The sequence below is a fragment of the Penicillium solitum genome, assembly GCF_028829755.1.
Source record: "Penicillium solitum strain IBT 25940 chromosome Unknown utg000001l_segment0_segment0, whole genome shotgun sequence".
In the NCBI taxonomy this organism is placed as follows: Eukaryota; Fungi; Ascomycota; class Eurotiomycetes; order Eurotiales; family Aspergillaceae; genus Penicillium; species Penicillium solitum.
In genome coordinates, this window is record NW_027072121.1 from 7,042,686 (window position 1) to 7,055,262 (window position 12,577).

The 12,577-nt window shown below is 49.4% G+C and overlaps 6 protein-coding genes across 6 annotated transcripts; 4 read left to right on the forward strand and 2 right to left on the reverse strand.

Annotated features, from left to right (window-relative positions):
* Nucleotides 1-496: 496 nt before the first annotated feature.
* N7455_002674 (glycoside hydrolase family 7 protein) lies at nucleotides 497-1,983 on the forward strand (the record flags this gene model as incomplete). The annotated part of the gene is made up of 3 exons (XM_040953217.2): nucleotides 497-712; nucleotides 772-1,155; nucleotides 1,219-1,983. The coding sequence occupies 3 exons, from the start codon at nucleotides 497-499 to the stop codon at nucleotides 1,981-1,983; spliced, it is 1,365 nt and encodes a 454-aa protein (XP_040816219.1).
* A 320-nt stretch (nucleotides 1,984-2,303) lies between these two features.
* On the forward strand, nucleotides 2,304-3,696 carry N7455_002675 (WD40 repeat domain-containing protein; the record flags this gene model as incomplete). The annotated part of the gene is made up of 2 exons (XM_040953369.2): nucleotides 2,304-2,748; nucleotides 2,832-3,696. Exons 1-2 carry the CDS (start codon nucleotides 2,390-2,392, stop codon nucleotides 3,694-3,696), a joined length of 1,224 nt encoding a protein of 407 aa, XP_040816267.2. The 5' UTR covers nucleotides 2,304-2,389.
* A 445-nt stretch (nucleotides 3,697-4,141) lies between these two features.
* N7455_002676 (bromodomain-containing protein) lies at nucleotides 4,142-5,458 on the reverse strand (the record flags this gene model as incomplete). The annotated part of the gene is made up of 2 exons (XM_040953214.2): nucleotides 4,142-5,212; nucleotides 5,270-5,458. The coding sequence occupies 2 exons, from the start codon at nucleotides 5,456-5,458 to the stop codon at nucleotides 4,142-4,144; spliced, it is 1,260 nt and encodes a 419-aa protein (XP_040816221.2).
* A 703-nt stretch (nucleotides 5,459-6,161) lies between these two features.
* On the reverse strand, nucleotides 6,162-7,671 carry N7455_002677 (uncharacterized protein; the record flags this gene model as incomplete). Its single annotated transcript, XM_040953361.2, has 6 exons — nucleotides 6,162-6,608; nucleotides 6,682-6,890; nucleotides 6,944-7,085; nucleotides 7,143-7,242; nucleotides 7,307-7,434; nucleotides 7,495-7,671. 6 exons carry the CDS (start codon nucleotides 7,669-7,671, stop codon nucleotides 6,162-6,164), a joined length of 1,203 nt encoding a protein of 400 aa, XP_040816122.2.
* A 1,376-nt stretch (nucleotides 7,672-9,047) lies between these two features.
* N7455_002678 (putative FAD-dependent oxygenase) lies at nucleotides 9,048-10,630 on the forward strand (the record flags this gene model as incomplete). Its single annotated transcript, XM_040953185.2, has 2 exons — nucleotides 9,048-9,320; nucleotides 9,392-10,630. The coding sequence occupies 2 exons, from the start codon at nucleotides 9,048-9,050 to the stop codon at nucleotides 10,628-10,630; spliced, it is 1,512 nt and encodes a 503-aa protein (XP_040816232.1).
* A 644-nt stretch (nucleotides 10,631-11,274) lies between these two features.
* On the forward strand, nucleotides 11,275-12,410 carry N7455_002679 (maleylacetate reductase; the record flags this gene model as incomplete). The annotated part of the gene is made up of 2 exons (XM_040953346.2): nucleotides 11,275-11,800; nucleotides 11,863-12,410. The coding sequence occupies 2 exons, from the start codon at nucleotides 11,275-11,277 to the stop codon at nucleotides 12,408-12,410; spliced, it is 1,074 nt and encodes a 357-aa protein (XP_040816237.2).
* Between the last annotated feature and the right edge of the window lie 167 nt (nucleotides 12,411-12,577).

Below are 12,577 nucleotides of genomic sequence, written 5' to 3' on the forward strand. Positions count from 1 at the left end.
GCCCCTTGCACTATTAAGTTCCCCGAATCTTATACATCGACAGAACTGGATCGGGGGATTCTCCGTCTTCACGGATGTTGAAACAATTAACCCATGTTTATCCACTCCAATATCAGCCGGGATCTTGATGTGCATCTCACCACAGTTATCCGGCGATGATCATTCCCTTCCTGATCCAGGCGCCGTTTCCACTCTCAAACCAATGTACCCGCGACGCCGGAGGTCACCCAGTATGGAAGTCGATACTAGGTTGATGATTGTGGACTCTCTATCCGTACCAATTTGGCAACGGCATCAACGGTCCGTTGCACCGGTCATGGTATCCAAAAGGACCCTAGTCAAGGTTCGCATGGCAATGACTTAGAGCAATCCCATGTGTAGAAAAAGACATATAAAGATCTGTTCCCACCCCGAGATTATTTCTGTTCATCAACTGCAGGCCAGATAACAAGTCAACAAGATATTATTGCAAACCGACCCTTCTCATTCATCCGCAATGTATCGACGCGCACTCCTTTTCTCCGCCCTGGCGGCGGCAGCCCATGCTCAGCAGGTTGGCACATCGAAACCCGAGACTCATCCCTCTTTGACCTGGCAAAAGTGCACTGCCAAGGGCAGTTGCACAGACCAGAAGGGCTCTGTTGTCATTGATTCCAACTGGCGCTGGCTTCACTCTGTCGATGGGTCCACCAACTGCTACACTGGAAACGAGGTAAGAAATTCCAAATAGAGAAGACGAGCGTTCACATTTGTTAACTTCTTTGATACCAGTGGGATGCGACTCTCTGCCCCGATGACAAGACTTGCGCCACAAACTGTGCCTTGGAGGGTGCTGACTACGCCGGCACCTACGGTGCGACCACCGATGGCAATGCCCTCACTTTGAGCTTTGTCACTGGAGCCAACATTGGCTCTCGTCTGTTTTTGATGGAGGACGAGAGTACCTACCAGATGTTCAAGCTGAAGAACCAGGAGTTCACATTCGACGTGGACACTTCCGCTCTGCCCTGCGGACTCAATGGAGCTCTGTACTTTGTCTCCATGGATGCCGATGGTGGCATGGCTAAGTACGATGGCAACAAGGCAGGTGCCAAGTACGGAACTGGTTACTGTGACTCTCAGTGCCCTCGTGATCTGAAGTTCATCAACGGCCAGGTGAGTTGTTATACTGGTCAAGTTCGAAAAGCTCGTGAGCAAAATGACTAACGCGCGATACAGGCCAACGTGGACGACTGGGTGCCTTCCAAGAACGACAAGAACGCTGGTGTTGGTGGCCACGGATCTTGCTGCCCTGAGATGGATATCTGGGAAGCCAACAGCATTTCCACTGCCTACACGCCTCACCCTTGCGAGAGCCCCGAACAGACCATGTGCGAGGGCGACAAGTGTGGCGGAACTTACTCCTCCACCCGCTACGCAGGAACCTGCGATCCTGATGGATGTGACTTCAACTCCTTCCGCATGGGCAACGAGACCTTCTTCGGCCCTGGCAAGACCGTCGACACCAAGTCCAAGATGACCGTTGTTACTCAGTTCATCACCAGTGACGGCACCGACACCGGCACCCTCAGCGAGATCAAGCGCATCTACGTGCAGGACGGAAAGGTTATCGCCAACTCTGCCTCGGATGTCAGCGGTGTCACCGGAAACTCGGTCACCACGGACTTCTGCACAGCCCAGAAGAAAGCCTTCGGCGATGAGGATGTCTTCGCCCAGAAAGGTGGTCTGGCTGGCATGGGCGAGGGTTTGGACCAGGGAATGGTTTTGGTCATGAGCTTGTGGGATGACCACTATGCTAACATGCTCTGGTTGGACGGCGAGGTCTACCCCACTGATGCCTCTGCCTCCGATCCTGGTGCTGCTCGCGGTACATGCGCCACCACCTCCGGCGACCCAGCGACCATTGAGGGTGAGTCGGGCTCGGCCAAGGTAACCTACTCCAACATCAAGGTCGGCCCCATTGGCTCTACCTATGCTTCCTAAAGAGTCAAAATGATAGGTACTTGCTGAACTCAGCTACACTTGGAATGCGGGATCTTCGTGGTGCACAAATCCTTGCGCCAGTGGCACCAATTTGGAAGAAAATGGTGAATGGTATATAAGCTTTCTTTCGTTCATAGTTGTCTGTATTCTTGATTTTATTTGTCTTCTCTTTCTTAGAATCAGAGTGATTTACAGAATTGAATTGATGTCATTTACCGATTTGAACCTGAACAAGTAAAAGAAGGCGGTCGGGATATTCTCGGTCCGGCAGAAAAAAAAACGGCCAGCTCCAAAGCTCCAGCTTTTTGTAATTGATTCTCTTGATTCAATTCACACGAATTCAGATTCTTACTAGGCTCACTAGAAGCCTTCGGATTTTCTGTTATTTCCGCCACAATCAGGAACCATGTTCGACACGGTCTGCACGCTTCCGCTTTCCTCGGACCTGTTCGCTCAGGCTATCCACCCCGAGGAGCCCGTAGTCTCTGTCGGTCTGGCCTCGGGCCACGTCCAGACCTTCCGACTACCTTCCTTAGAAGGAGAGGATGATGAAGATGCCGCGCCAAATTCGTCGGCCCGCACCGGAAAGGGCCACATTGACACAATGTGGAGAACTCGGCGACACAAGGGTAGCTGCCGCACCCTAGGGTTCGGTACGGATGGCAAAACACTTTACTCGGCTGGTACAGACGGTATGGTGAAGGCTGCAAGCACCGAGACGGGTCAGGTGCAAAACAAGATTGTGATTCCTCTTGAGAAGAATGGGTAAAGGGCCTCTCCCGAACATCAAGCGTTTCAATCCGGACTTTCGCATTTGGCTGACCTGTCGTTTTTTTGATCTCATATAGCTCCATTGATGCGCCAACCATGATCCACGCCCTCTCTCCTCAAACTCTTCTTCTCGGTACCGACTCAAGCGCTCTGCACCTCTACGATCTTCGTATCCCATACTCCAAGGTGTCCGCGCGGCCTGAGCAGTCGCACCACCCCCACGACGACTACATCTCATCTCTTACTCCTCTCCCGGCTTCCGAAACTAGCACCTCGGGCTTCAGCAAGCAGTGGGTTACCACTGGTGGAACAACTCTGGCCGTGACGGATCTCCGGAGGGGCGTTCTGGTGCGCAGCGAGAACCAGGAAGAAGAATTGGTTAGCTCCGTCTTTATGGGTGGTCTGCCTTCCAGCGGAACTAGTCGGGGCGAAAAGCTTATCGTTGGTGGAGCCAGCGGTATCGTCACTCTCTGGGAGAAGGGTGCGTGGGATGACCAGGATGAGCGGATCTACGTCGACCGCAATTCTGATGGCGGCGATTCCATCGAGACAATGGCAGTTGGACCTGACTACTTGGGCAAGGTGGTGGCCGCAGGCCTTTCAAGCGGAAAGGTGAAGTTCGTGCGCATCGGACCTAACCAAGTCGTTTCTGAGGTTGTGCACGATGAGATCGATGGTGTTGTGGGCTTGGGCTTTGACGTGGAGGGCCGTATGGTCTCTGGTGGTGGTCAGACCGTCAAGGTGTGGCACGAGGCTGAGGACAACGTCGGTGATGGATCTGGCGATGAAGACATGATGGATGATAGTGATGACGATAAAGACTCGGGTGATAGCGATGCGGAACGTCGCGAGGATCCGAAGGACCGAAAGAAGCGCAAGAAGTCCAAGAGCAAGGACCGCAGTGGTGGACAGCATGTCATGGCCTTCCACGACCTGGACTAATGTCTAAATACCCCATTATCTGATACCCACATCTGCAGATCAATTGTTCAGCCCGAAAATAAGAAAAAAGTGTACATAGCGTTGGTGTTAGGGTTTCTAAGAGCCAATTGGAGGAAGAATATTTATTATCCCCATTGTTTCCCCCCTTACTTGGCTCTAGTTTGTTCCTAGGTCTACGGGTTGTTTTCCGATGCTATTGTGGGAATTGTAAAAAGGATATCAATTCCTATCAGCTAGCTAATAACTAGCAATATATAGTCCGAAGGCGGTTAGTGACGGTCATATGTAGGTCAGGTCAGGGGCTGAGAATCGTAGTATATATTGGTACCATTGAGACCTTGCTCTGTATAGCAGCTCGAAACCTAATCGCCCGATACCAACTCCAACCATATAAAACATTGTTTCATTCAGCAACACATACAACTCCAAATAATGCACCAACGAATCATTCCTCAAGCAAGTCAGACCACTCCGGAATCTCCTCGATGAGTTTCCACATGTACTTCTCCAGCTTGACCGCACACTTAGCGTATACCGTCGTAGCGTCATTATACTGTCGACAATTACTGAAAATCAATTTGAGATCGTCGACAAGCTCTTTGGGAGCAGTGTAAAGCTCCAATCTTCCTTCGATAGTCGACAGATCCATTGGCGATGCAATGGTATTGTAATAATCAGGTATTTCGTCTTTGTCGACTGGATTGAGGAAGGGCCATGCTTGTTTATGGTTTTGGATTTCATTCATAAAACGTCGAAGTTCGTTGAAATGAGGTCCTTTGAAACGAGATCCGTGGCATGAGTCTCGCCCTAACTCGTCCATATCTGGAGACCAACCAGTTGCCCGGATGGCAGGGATAGAGAGTGGATCGAGTGGAACCACGACGCCGTCGTTAGCGTTAGCCCATTGCTGAGGCGGTAGATGAATTATATGGTTTTTGCTCAAGGTGCGTATTTTGGCTAGAACGGATTCTTTCTGCTTGAGAAGCATTCGACCAACTTCGAGATACCGTATTCGAGAAAGCATAGAGCATTGCATAAGTGTCCCTCCCTCGTAGTCCTTAATACACCCCTTCCAGATAGACTTGTCGAGAGTGATCTCCTTAGTAAAACCTTGCTTTTGAAAATACCCGGTGGCATGATTATCGGCATAGGTCAGAAAATGCATCACAGGGGAAGTAGCTCTAATATAATCCTTGAGATGGGCCATAAGATGCGCTCCGTAGCCTTTCACCTGCTGATCAGATGAAACTGCACAAAAAACGATTTCGGCAAACTTGCGGTCTCGAAATTCTCGGATTGATATGCCACCAATGACCTCTAGAGGCATTTTGACGATAGCGATCGATAAATGAGTACGATCGTAGACAAGACGTGCGATATAATCCTTAGGCATTTCCGGAAGTTGCCTTTGAAATATGCATTTAAGACCTGTAAGGATAATCGTACTCTCTCTGGAGCCATCATTATTGACAACTCTGAACTCGATCTCGCCACTTCGTTCTTCCAAAACTGCAGGCTTTAGAATAGTTAGAAGTTTTTTTTTTTTGACATTTAAGGGTCCTAGCTAGCATACCTTCTCTGGGAAAGGAACCCTCCCGGTTAGACCAGGAGTTTTGACACTCGGCTCTGTCAACCCACCATGAAAGCGTTTAGCTCTTTTGTAACCGGGGGCGATACTTGGTTCTTCACAGGCCGTGCGCTTCGCGACGAGGAGATTTGGTCCGTTGTCGGCTGGGGATGATTGCGACTTTGTTTTGTCCATTTGGGTGTGTTGGCGAATCGGAACTTGCGATGGATAGTGTGCAAACTAGCGTAGGTAAACCTCGGGCTCTTTGAAATGATTGCGATCTTCTTCCCTCGATAATATAAATGCCGAGTTAAGTAAAATCAGAGGTCAGAGGTCCATTCCGCGTAGGACCCGGCGGTCAATGCTCACTGGGGTACCCGCCCCTTGTTTTCGCTTATATAAACACTGACTGGTTCCAAGTTCCAAGGTTTCCTGGAAGGGTTGAGATATACTGTATGTAGAATTTTTTGAGGGAAGACACGTAAAAGATGATAAGAGAAAAAGAAGATCATGCATTCACCTGAAAAGTATAGGGAGCGCACGGACCGGATAGAGAAGAAGAAGAGAGGAGACGAGTGGAGCGAGAGAGATCTATCCGTACCGGCCCCAGTGATGTGCACATCTGGACGATCCCATCACCTTTAGCGTCGTCTTCAACAGAAATCGGATTATTGCAAGTTCCTTGTGTGGAAACGTAGACCGCACTTAACACCCATTATGATCTGAGGAAAGATGGCTTGCTTTGTGTAACTCTCTACTCAATGTGTCTGTTTTGGCTTGGGGATCTATAAGATGCGTAATAGAGAAATAATCTAGTGTTGGAAGGTGTGAATTTGGAATATACATTATTAAATCTAGCTAGATACCCATAAACCCCTGACGCCTTTAAAGTCCCGATTTACCATGCCTCTGTTCCTTTTTTCACAGGCTGTTCACTCTGTGGTATGGTTCGAGTCTCATGGGTGATATCAATCTGATTCGAGACCACGATGGCACCCGAGGCTGTGGCAGGCATACCTGTCGGATATGCCTTTAAGTTCTGCATCTTCAGATCCTCCATCATCCGTTCCTCACTTTCGGTAAATGACATACCAATGGTCATAGGATCCGAACTCGCAGGGCCCTGACCTTTGCGACTGGCATAGTCACCCCCGCCACCAATACTCCGGAAACCACCTGAGGGCGATTTATGTGTCTTGTGAGATGACTGAAATTGGCTGCCGAAAATCTTGCTGAGCCAAATTCTGAAGAGGTGAAAGATCATGGGAAGATTGGTCGTGACGACTGCAACGAATGTTTCGCGGGTGCCCCATTCATTAGCGAGTTGTGCGCCATCTTCAGGATCCTATAGATGATGACCAATCAAGTTAGACAAATACCTTTGAGCCGGGGGGAAATTCAAATATATTGAAACTCACCACTAGGAGGAAAACACTCTTGATAGTAGCGCAGACGAGAATAAAGACACCCGAACTGAGTACGATGGTGGCTGCGATCTTCTTCAAGGGCTTCAGACTCGATTGCCAAAGCATTGGAATCGGGATGAATATGAGGTATGGATCGGTAATGAGGTTTGAGGCGAAGGTTACTGCGATGACCGGTGTGGAAATGGCTGGTTGGCACACGTCTAGGGGCATAGTTAGCAGATGTTGAGCGCTTGGGACAAGATGAGAGACTCACTGCCAGGATCCGGATTGATCTGCCAATTTTTGTGGAATGGTCGGCATGCCGCAAAGATTGTAATGATACTTGCGAGAAAGCTGCCGATAACAAGGCCAAAACCAACATAAATGGGAATGTGATAACGCCGGCCAAGGCCATCCTGTTGGGGGTTAGTTATTTGTTGCGAAACACCATCGGAAATTATGGAGGTCAATACCATCAGTCGAACGTAGAATGCCAGCATGGACAGTTTGAGTGAATTAATCAATGCCGAATAAGTACTCCAGCCCGCGATTTGAATCTTGGAGCCAATCACTCTAATCAAATGGTTGGTGATCGCATTCAAATTTGGTCTTCGGGTGACAATTCGGGGAGACATACCTGGCCCTGTAAGCTGGGTTGTCGGGCGATAGTGCCTCGCGCTGGGCGGTTGTCATGCCGTTGTTGGCGAGGCCGCCAGACACACTGCCCACACTATGTGCAAGTGACGCCTGTGCAGTATATAGTATCTATATGGATTACAAGTCAGCAACCAGTAGGACGACGTATTGTCAATTGGAGTTAATCACAATTGCAACCCATATAAGATAGTCATCGAGTCGTAAATTCCTCCATCCTCCGGTTTTGCTTCGAGCGTATGTTCTGAGAATTGTCACGGCAACGGCAATTGCATATAACGTCCATAATTCAACTGTGGCCTTGTGTGCTTCCGACGCCGCATCTCGTGCCTCCAAGCCAAATGCCATGGCGATCGAGGTTTGTGAAGAATAGCGGGGTCGGGGTTAACGCAGTGAAGATTTGCGCATGAGAATGGAGAAGGGTACGGAGTACGAAGTAGATAGAAGAAGATTATCTCCCCTGCACTAGCGCGAATCTTTCTTCATTCGCTGGATATGATTTAACCCTAATAACAAGACAAATTGATCCAAGAGCGGGAAGATACTGGGACGAGAACGGGCGCTATCCTCCATCCGATTTTTCAGTTATTTTCTATTAGACGAACCTTAGACAAGGTCTGGCTCATTCCGTTGACGAGAACCTTGAAACCTTGGAACCAAAGTCCTATCTCGGAAAGTTCCAACGTTGATCCAGATAGTTTTTTTACTAAATTACCCAAATTACCCAAAGTAATCGGTATTTATGGATCCATAGATTTCCACGTGTACCCGTTGATTCTTCAGCTGGCTCCGTCCCGTTTACCCGATTATGTTGTACAGACTCCCACATGGCAAGAAGGACATTTGTTGCCAGATATATAGACCATGCATTGCCCCTAATGGATGAAAAAAAAAATTTAAAAAATAAAAAATTTAATCTAGAGAAAATCTAAATTGCATGATATATTATGTGGAATCCCTTCAAATTAAATCCCGAAATGAAATATAAGAAAGACACATACGGAGTACGTACCTAGTTGGGGGATGCCTAGTAGCGAGCTAATAGTGGAACCTTCTAAGGCGCGATGGCCCACAGGTTTGGGGCCAAACCGGTATTCATATCCAACCAACATGCAGATAAGCACGTTCCATTCTAACGCTAGAGTGGAACTTAATAATTGTTCAGGTCAGATGATTGCGCTTACTAGGGCTGCCCGCGGCGATTTAGGCCGACGGCGGATGTAACATACCCAATCAGACTAGCCCCTGCATTAGCGTGGTGCAGGGGAGAGTCTACCGGTGCACTTCTAATCTGAGAGAAAAAAAATAAAGAAGGCATAACTAGAACGGGACGATCAGGGAGTGCAAATATGGAACATGGGGGAGATTCACAGCCAGTCGGACATATTGGGCCGTGCTACGAAACCGTGCATAAAAGGACCACTAGGGCGATGTGGACTTCTTTGTTCGATCACTATGTTATTGAGGTCATTGTAATGCGATATTAAAATCTATTAAAATGAGAAACCATCTAACCAAACTAACTCTAGGGTGGTTTTACAGCTGCCGTAAATAATATGTAATACTAAATAGAGAGAACCGCACAATTAACAGGGATTCCTACCGAGGTGCGGCATAGCATACCCACTTTTTTCCAGACGTCTTCCGACGAGAACGCAAGGGGTATTTGGTTTTTGCTTTTTTTTTTTTGTCTTCACAAATTCAGGACATCCTTATTTTGAGGAATGTATCGTTTCAAGTTAGAGGTGATCACGGCCGTTGCGGCTTGGGCCTTTTCCGCGGCGTCTTTGACTTTCCCTAGAGGTATCGAGGGAGGCCTTTGCCCGCGAGGCGATGCTGACTTGGAGGCGCTTGGAAAGAAGCTTTCGAGCACTGCCAAGGTGTATTCTCCGGGGTCAACTGGGTTCACAACTGTCACAACGCGGTGGTCTGCTCTAGCTGAACCTAAGGTTAACATTGTCGTTGTGCCCGGCAATGAGAACGATGTTGTTGAGACGGTAGGTTACTATTTTGTTTTCCATATATGTCAATGAGGCAAAGATAGATACTAATTGTGATGACGGTTTAGGTGAAATTCGCCAACAAGAAGGACCTGCCCTTCCTCACGTACAATGGAGTCCATGGAGCCCTCATTTCGCTGGGTAAGATGGACCATGGCGTTGGAATCTCGCTGAGCCAGTTGAGCAGCGTCAGCATCGCCAAAGATGGCAAGACGGCCACTATGGGTGGAGGAACCATGTCTAAGGTGGTCACCGACTCGCTTTGGGCCGCAGGAAAGCAGACAGTTACTGGAACCTGTGAATGTGTCAGTCTTCTCGGACCGGCTCTTGGCGGTGGACATGGATGGCTCCAAGGCCACCACGGACTCGTCTCTGACCAGTTCGTTTCTATGAACGTTGTTCTTGCCGACGGTACCTTGAAGACGATTGACCAGAGCTCCGACCTCTGGTGGGCGATGAAGGGTGCTGGGCACAACTTCGGCATTGTGACTTCTCTCACCAGCAAGATCTATGATATCCAGCACCGTGACTGGGCTATCGAGACAATCTCTTTTAGTGGCGATAAGGTCGAGGCTGTCTACGAGGCTGCCAACGAATATCTTCTGAAGAATGGCACCCAGCCCGCAGATCTCATCAACTGGTCGTACTGGATGAACAACCCCGATGTTGACGCTACCAACCCCGTCATCGTATTCTACATCATCCAGGAGGGAGTGAATGCCGTCGACTCGATTTACACCAAGCCTTTCCACGACCTCGGACCGCTTTCCGTTGTGCCCCAGGCAGGCACCTACAAGGACCTCGCTGCATGGACCGGTATCGCCCTCGACTCCCCGCCATGTCAAAATGCCGGGTACGCTAACCCCCGCTTCCCCATCTACCTCCAATCATACGACATTGCGGCTCAGAAGAAGGCATGGGACATCTACGCACCTGCTATTAAGGGATCCTCTGCCTACAACAACTCAATCCTCATGTTCGAGGGTTACTCCTTCGGAGGCGTGCACGCGATCCCTAGCAGCTCGAGTTCTTTCGCTTTCCGTAGCGAGAACCTCCTTGCCGCTCCCCTCATCAACTACCCACCCGGCGATGCAACAGTTGCCGCCAAGGCGGTTGATCTGGGTAACCAGCTCCGCAACATCCTCTTTGAAGCCAGTGGCTTCGAGGACATCCGCGCATACGTCAACTATGCCTACGGAGATGAGACAACGAAGCAGCTGTATGGCGACGGTGAACAACGCCTGCTGGCCTTGAAGAAGAAGTATGACCCGGCTGGCAAGTTTAGCTTCTACGCACCCATCGCTTAGATCAATTGAGCAAGGGCTTGAAGATTTGTACATATAACAATGTATTGCAAGCACATGTGTGTACCACAAAGCACATTGAGCTAGGATCGTTTGAATAATCTATAAATAATATGATCCAATTTACTGCCATGGGGGCTGACTCTACGGCTAGTAATTGACCTCGGGTGTCATGGCACCTTACTGGTTTGTATGTGCCGGAGACATTGTGTATCATAGGCCCACAGAAATTTCTGTAAATTAAATGCAATTTATCAAAGTCTGACCCTGGGCTGAAATTCAAGCCTCTGAGTGCCCAGCTAATATAGAAAAGCCCCACTCGGCAGTTTGGAGAAATTCATATCCGTCTACTCCGTACCAGTCCACCCGTGGACGGATGGGCATTTCCGTAGATTCCGTAGATCCTTTCACTATGATCGGAACATCTACGGCCACACAACAGGAACCGAGTGTACCCAAGTAATACGCCGAATCGGCCATTAAGTACAAAAACCGCCAACTTGCAATGGCTCGGAGAATCACCAGATTACAACTGCCGATAAAACCCCACGGCCCCACGGATGGGCATGACGTTCATCGACTACGGTGGGGTGTGGGGTATCGACTATAAGGTGACAAGCCTCGCCCTCAGATGATTAAAACACAAAATGGATAATTTCGAGTACAATCCCAACCCTGGCCGTGTCGTCTTCGGCAGCGGCACGCTGCAAAGGCTCCCCGATGAAGTCTCCCGCCTGCAGGTGAAGGCCCCGGTGGTGCTCTCGACACCTCAGCAGGTCAGCCAAGCCGAGGGAGTCAAGGAGGTGCTCAAGGGCCAAATCGCCGGTATTTTCAGCGAGGCGACTATGCATACTCCCACGAATGTCACAGACAAGGCTCTTGACTATGCTAAGGCACAGGGAGCCGACTCTGTTATTTCTATTGGAGGCGGAAGCACTATCGGTCTCGGCAAGGCGATCAGCATTCGCACTGGACTGCCGCATATCTGTATTCCGACTACATATGCTGGTAGCGAAATGACACCGATCCTGGGCGAGACTGCTGATGGATTGAAGAAGACTCGCTCGGACCCTAAAATCTTGCCCGGTACGGTCATTTACGACGTGGACCTCACAATGACCTTGCCGGCGGCTATGAGTGCTACTAGCGGTGTCAATGCAATTGCGCATGCTGGTAAATATACCTGATTAATCCGCGTCGACTTCCTATGCACACATCTAATGCGATCTGGATAGTCGAGGCCCTTTACGCGCGCAATACTAACCCGATCATCAACATGATGGCGCTCGAGGGTATACGGGCACTTGCATCCTCTCTTCCCGAGATTATCGAGAACCCATCTTCTCAATCCGCGCGATCCAAAGCCTTGTATGGTGCCTGGCTCTGTGGGACATGTTTAGGTAGCGTGGGCATGTCCATCCACCACAAGCTGTGCCACACACTTGGGGGCAGCTTCAATCTCCCTCACGCCGAAACCCATACCGCTGTCCTCCCTCATGCTATCTCCTACAATGCACCTAACATCCTTGAGACTATGAAGCAGTTGGCCGACGCTCTGCCAGATAGCAATGGTGACGCGATCCACGGTTTGAACGTTCTCTTGACTAAGCTCAAGGTCACGCGCGGCGTGAAGGATTTCGGCATGAAGGAAGAAGACATTGATAAAGCGGCTGATATTGCGCTATCCAATGCTTACTGGAATCCTCGCCCGATTGAACGCGCGCCGATCCGCGAATTGCTTCGCAGGGTTTGGGCGGGAGAGCCAGCACGAGCGGACTTGTAGATATCCTTTGCCTTTTTATGTCGACATGATGAAATGTGTAAATAGCTCTGTGTCTGGTGAATTATTCGAGTATATTTTCACCCAAATGTGATTATCAGCCAGTCGGTTTGCTCTGCCAATGGGCTCTGTTGTATTTTCCCGTTATCCATGGCGGGGTGAAGTGGGGG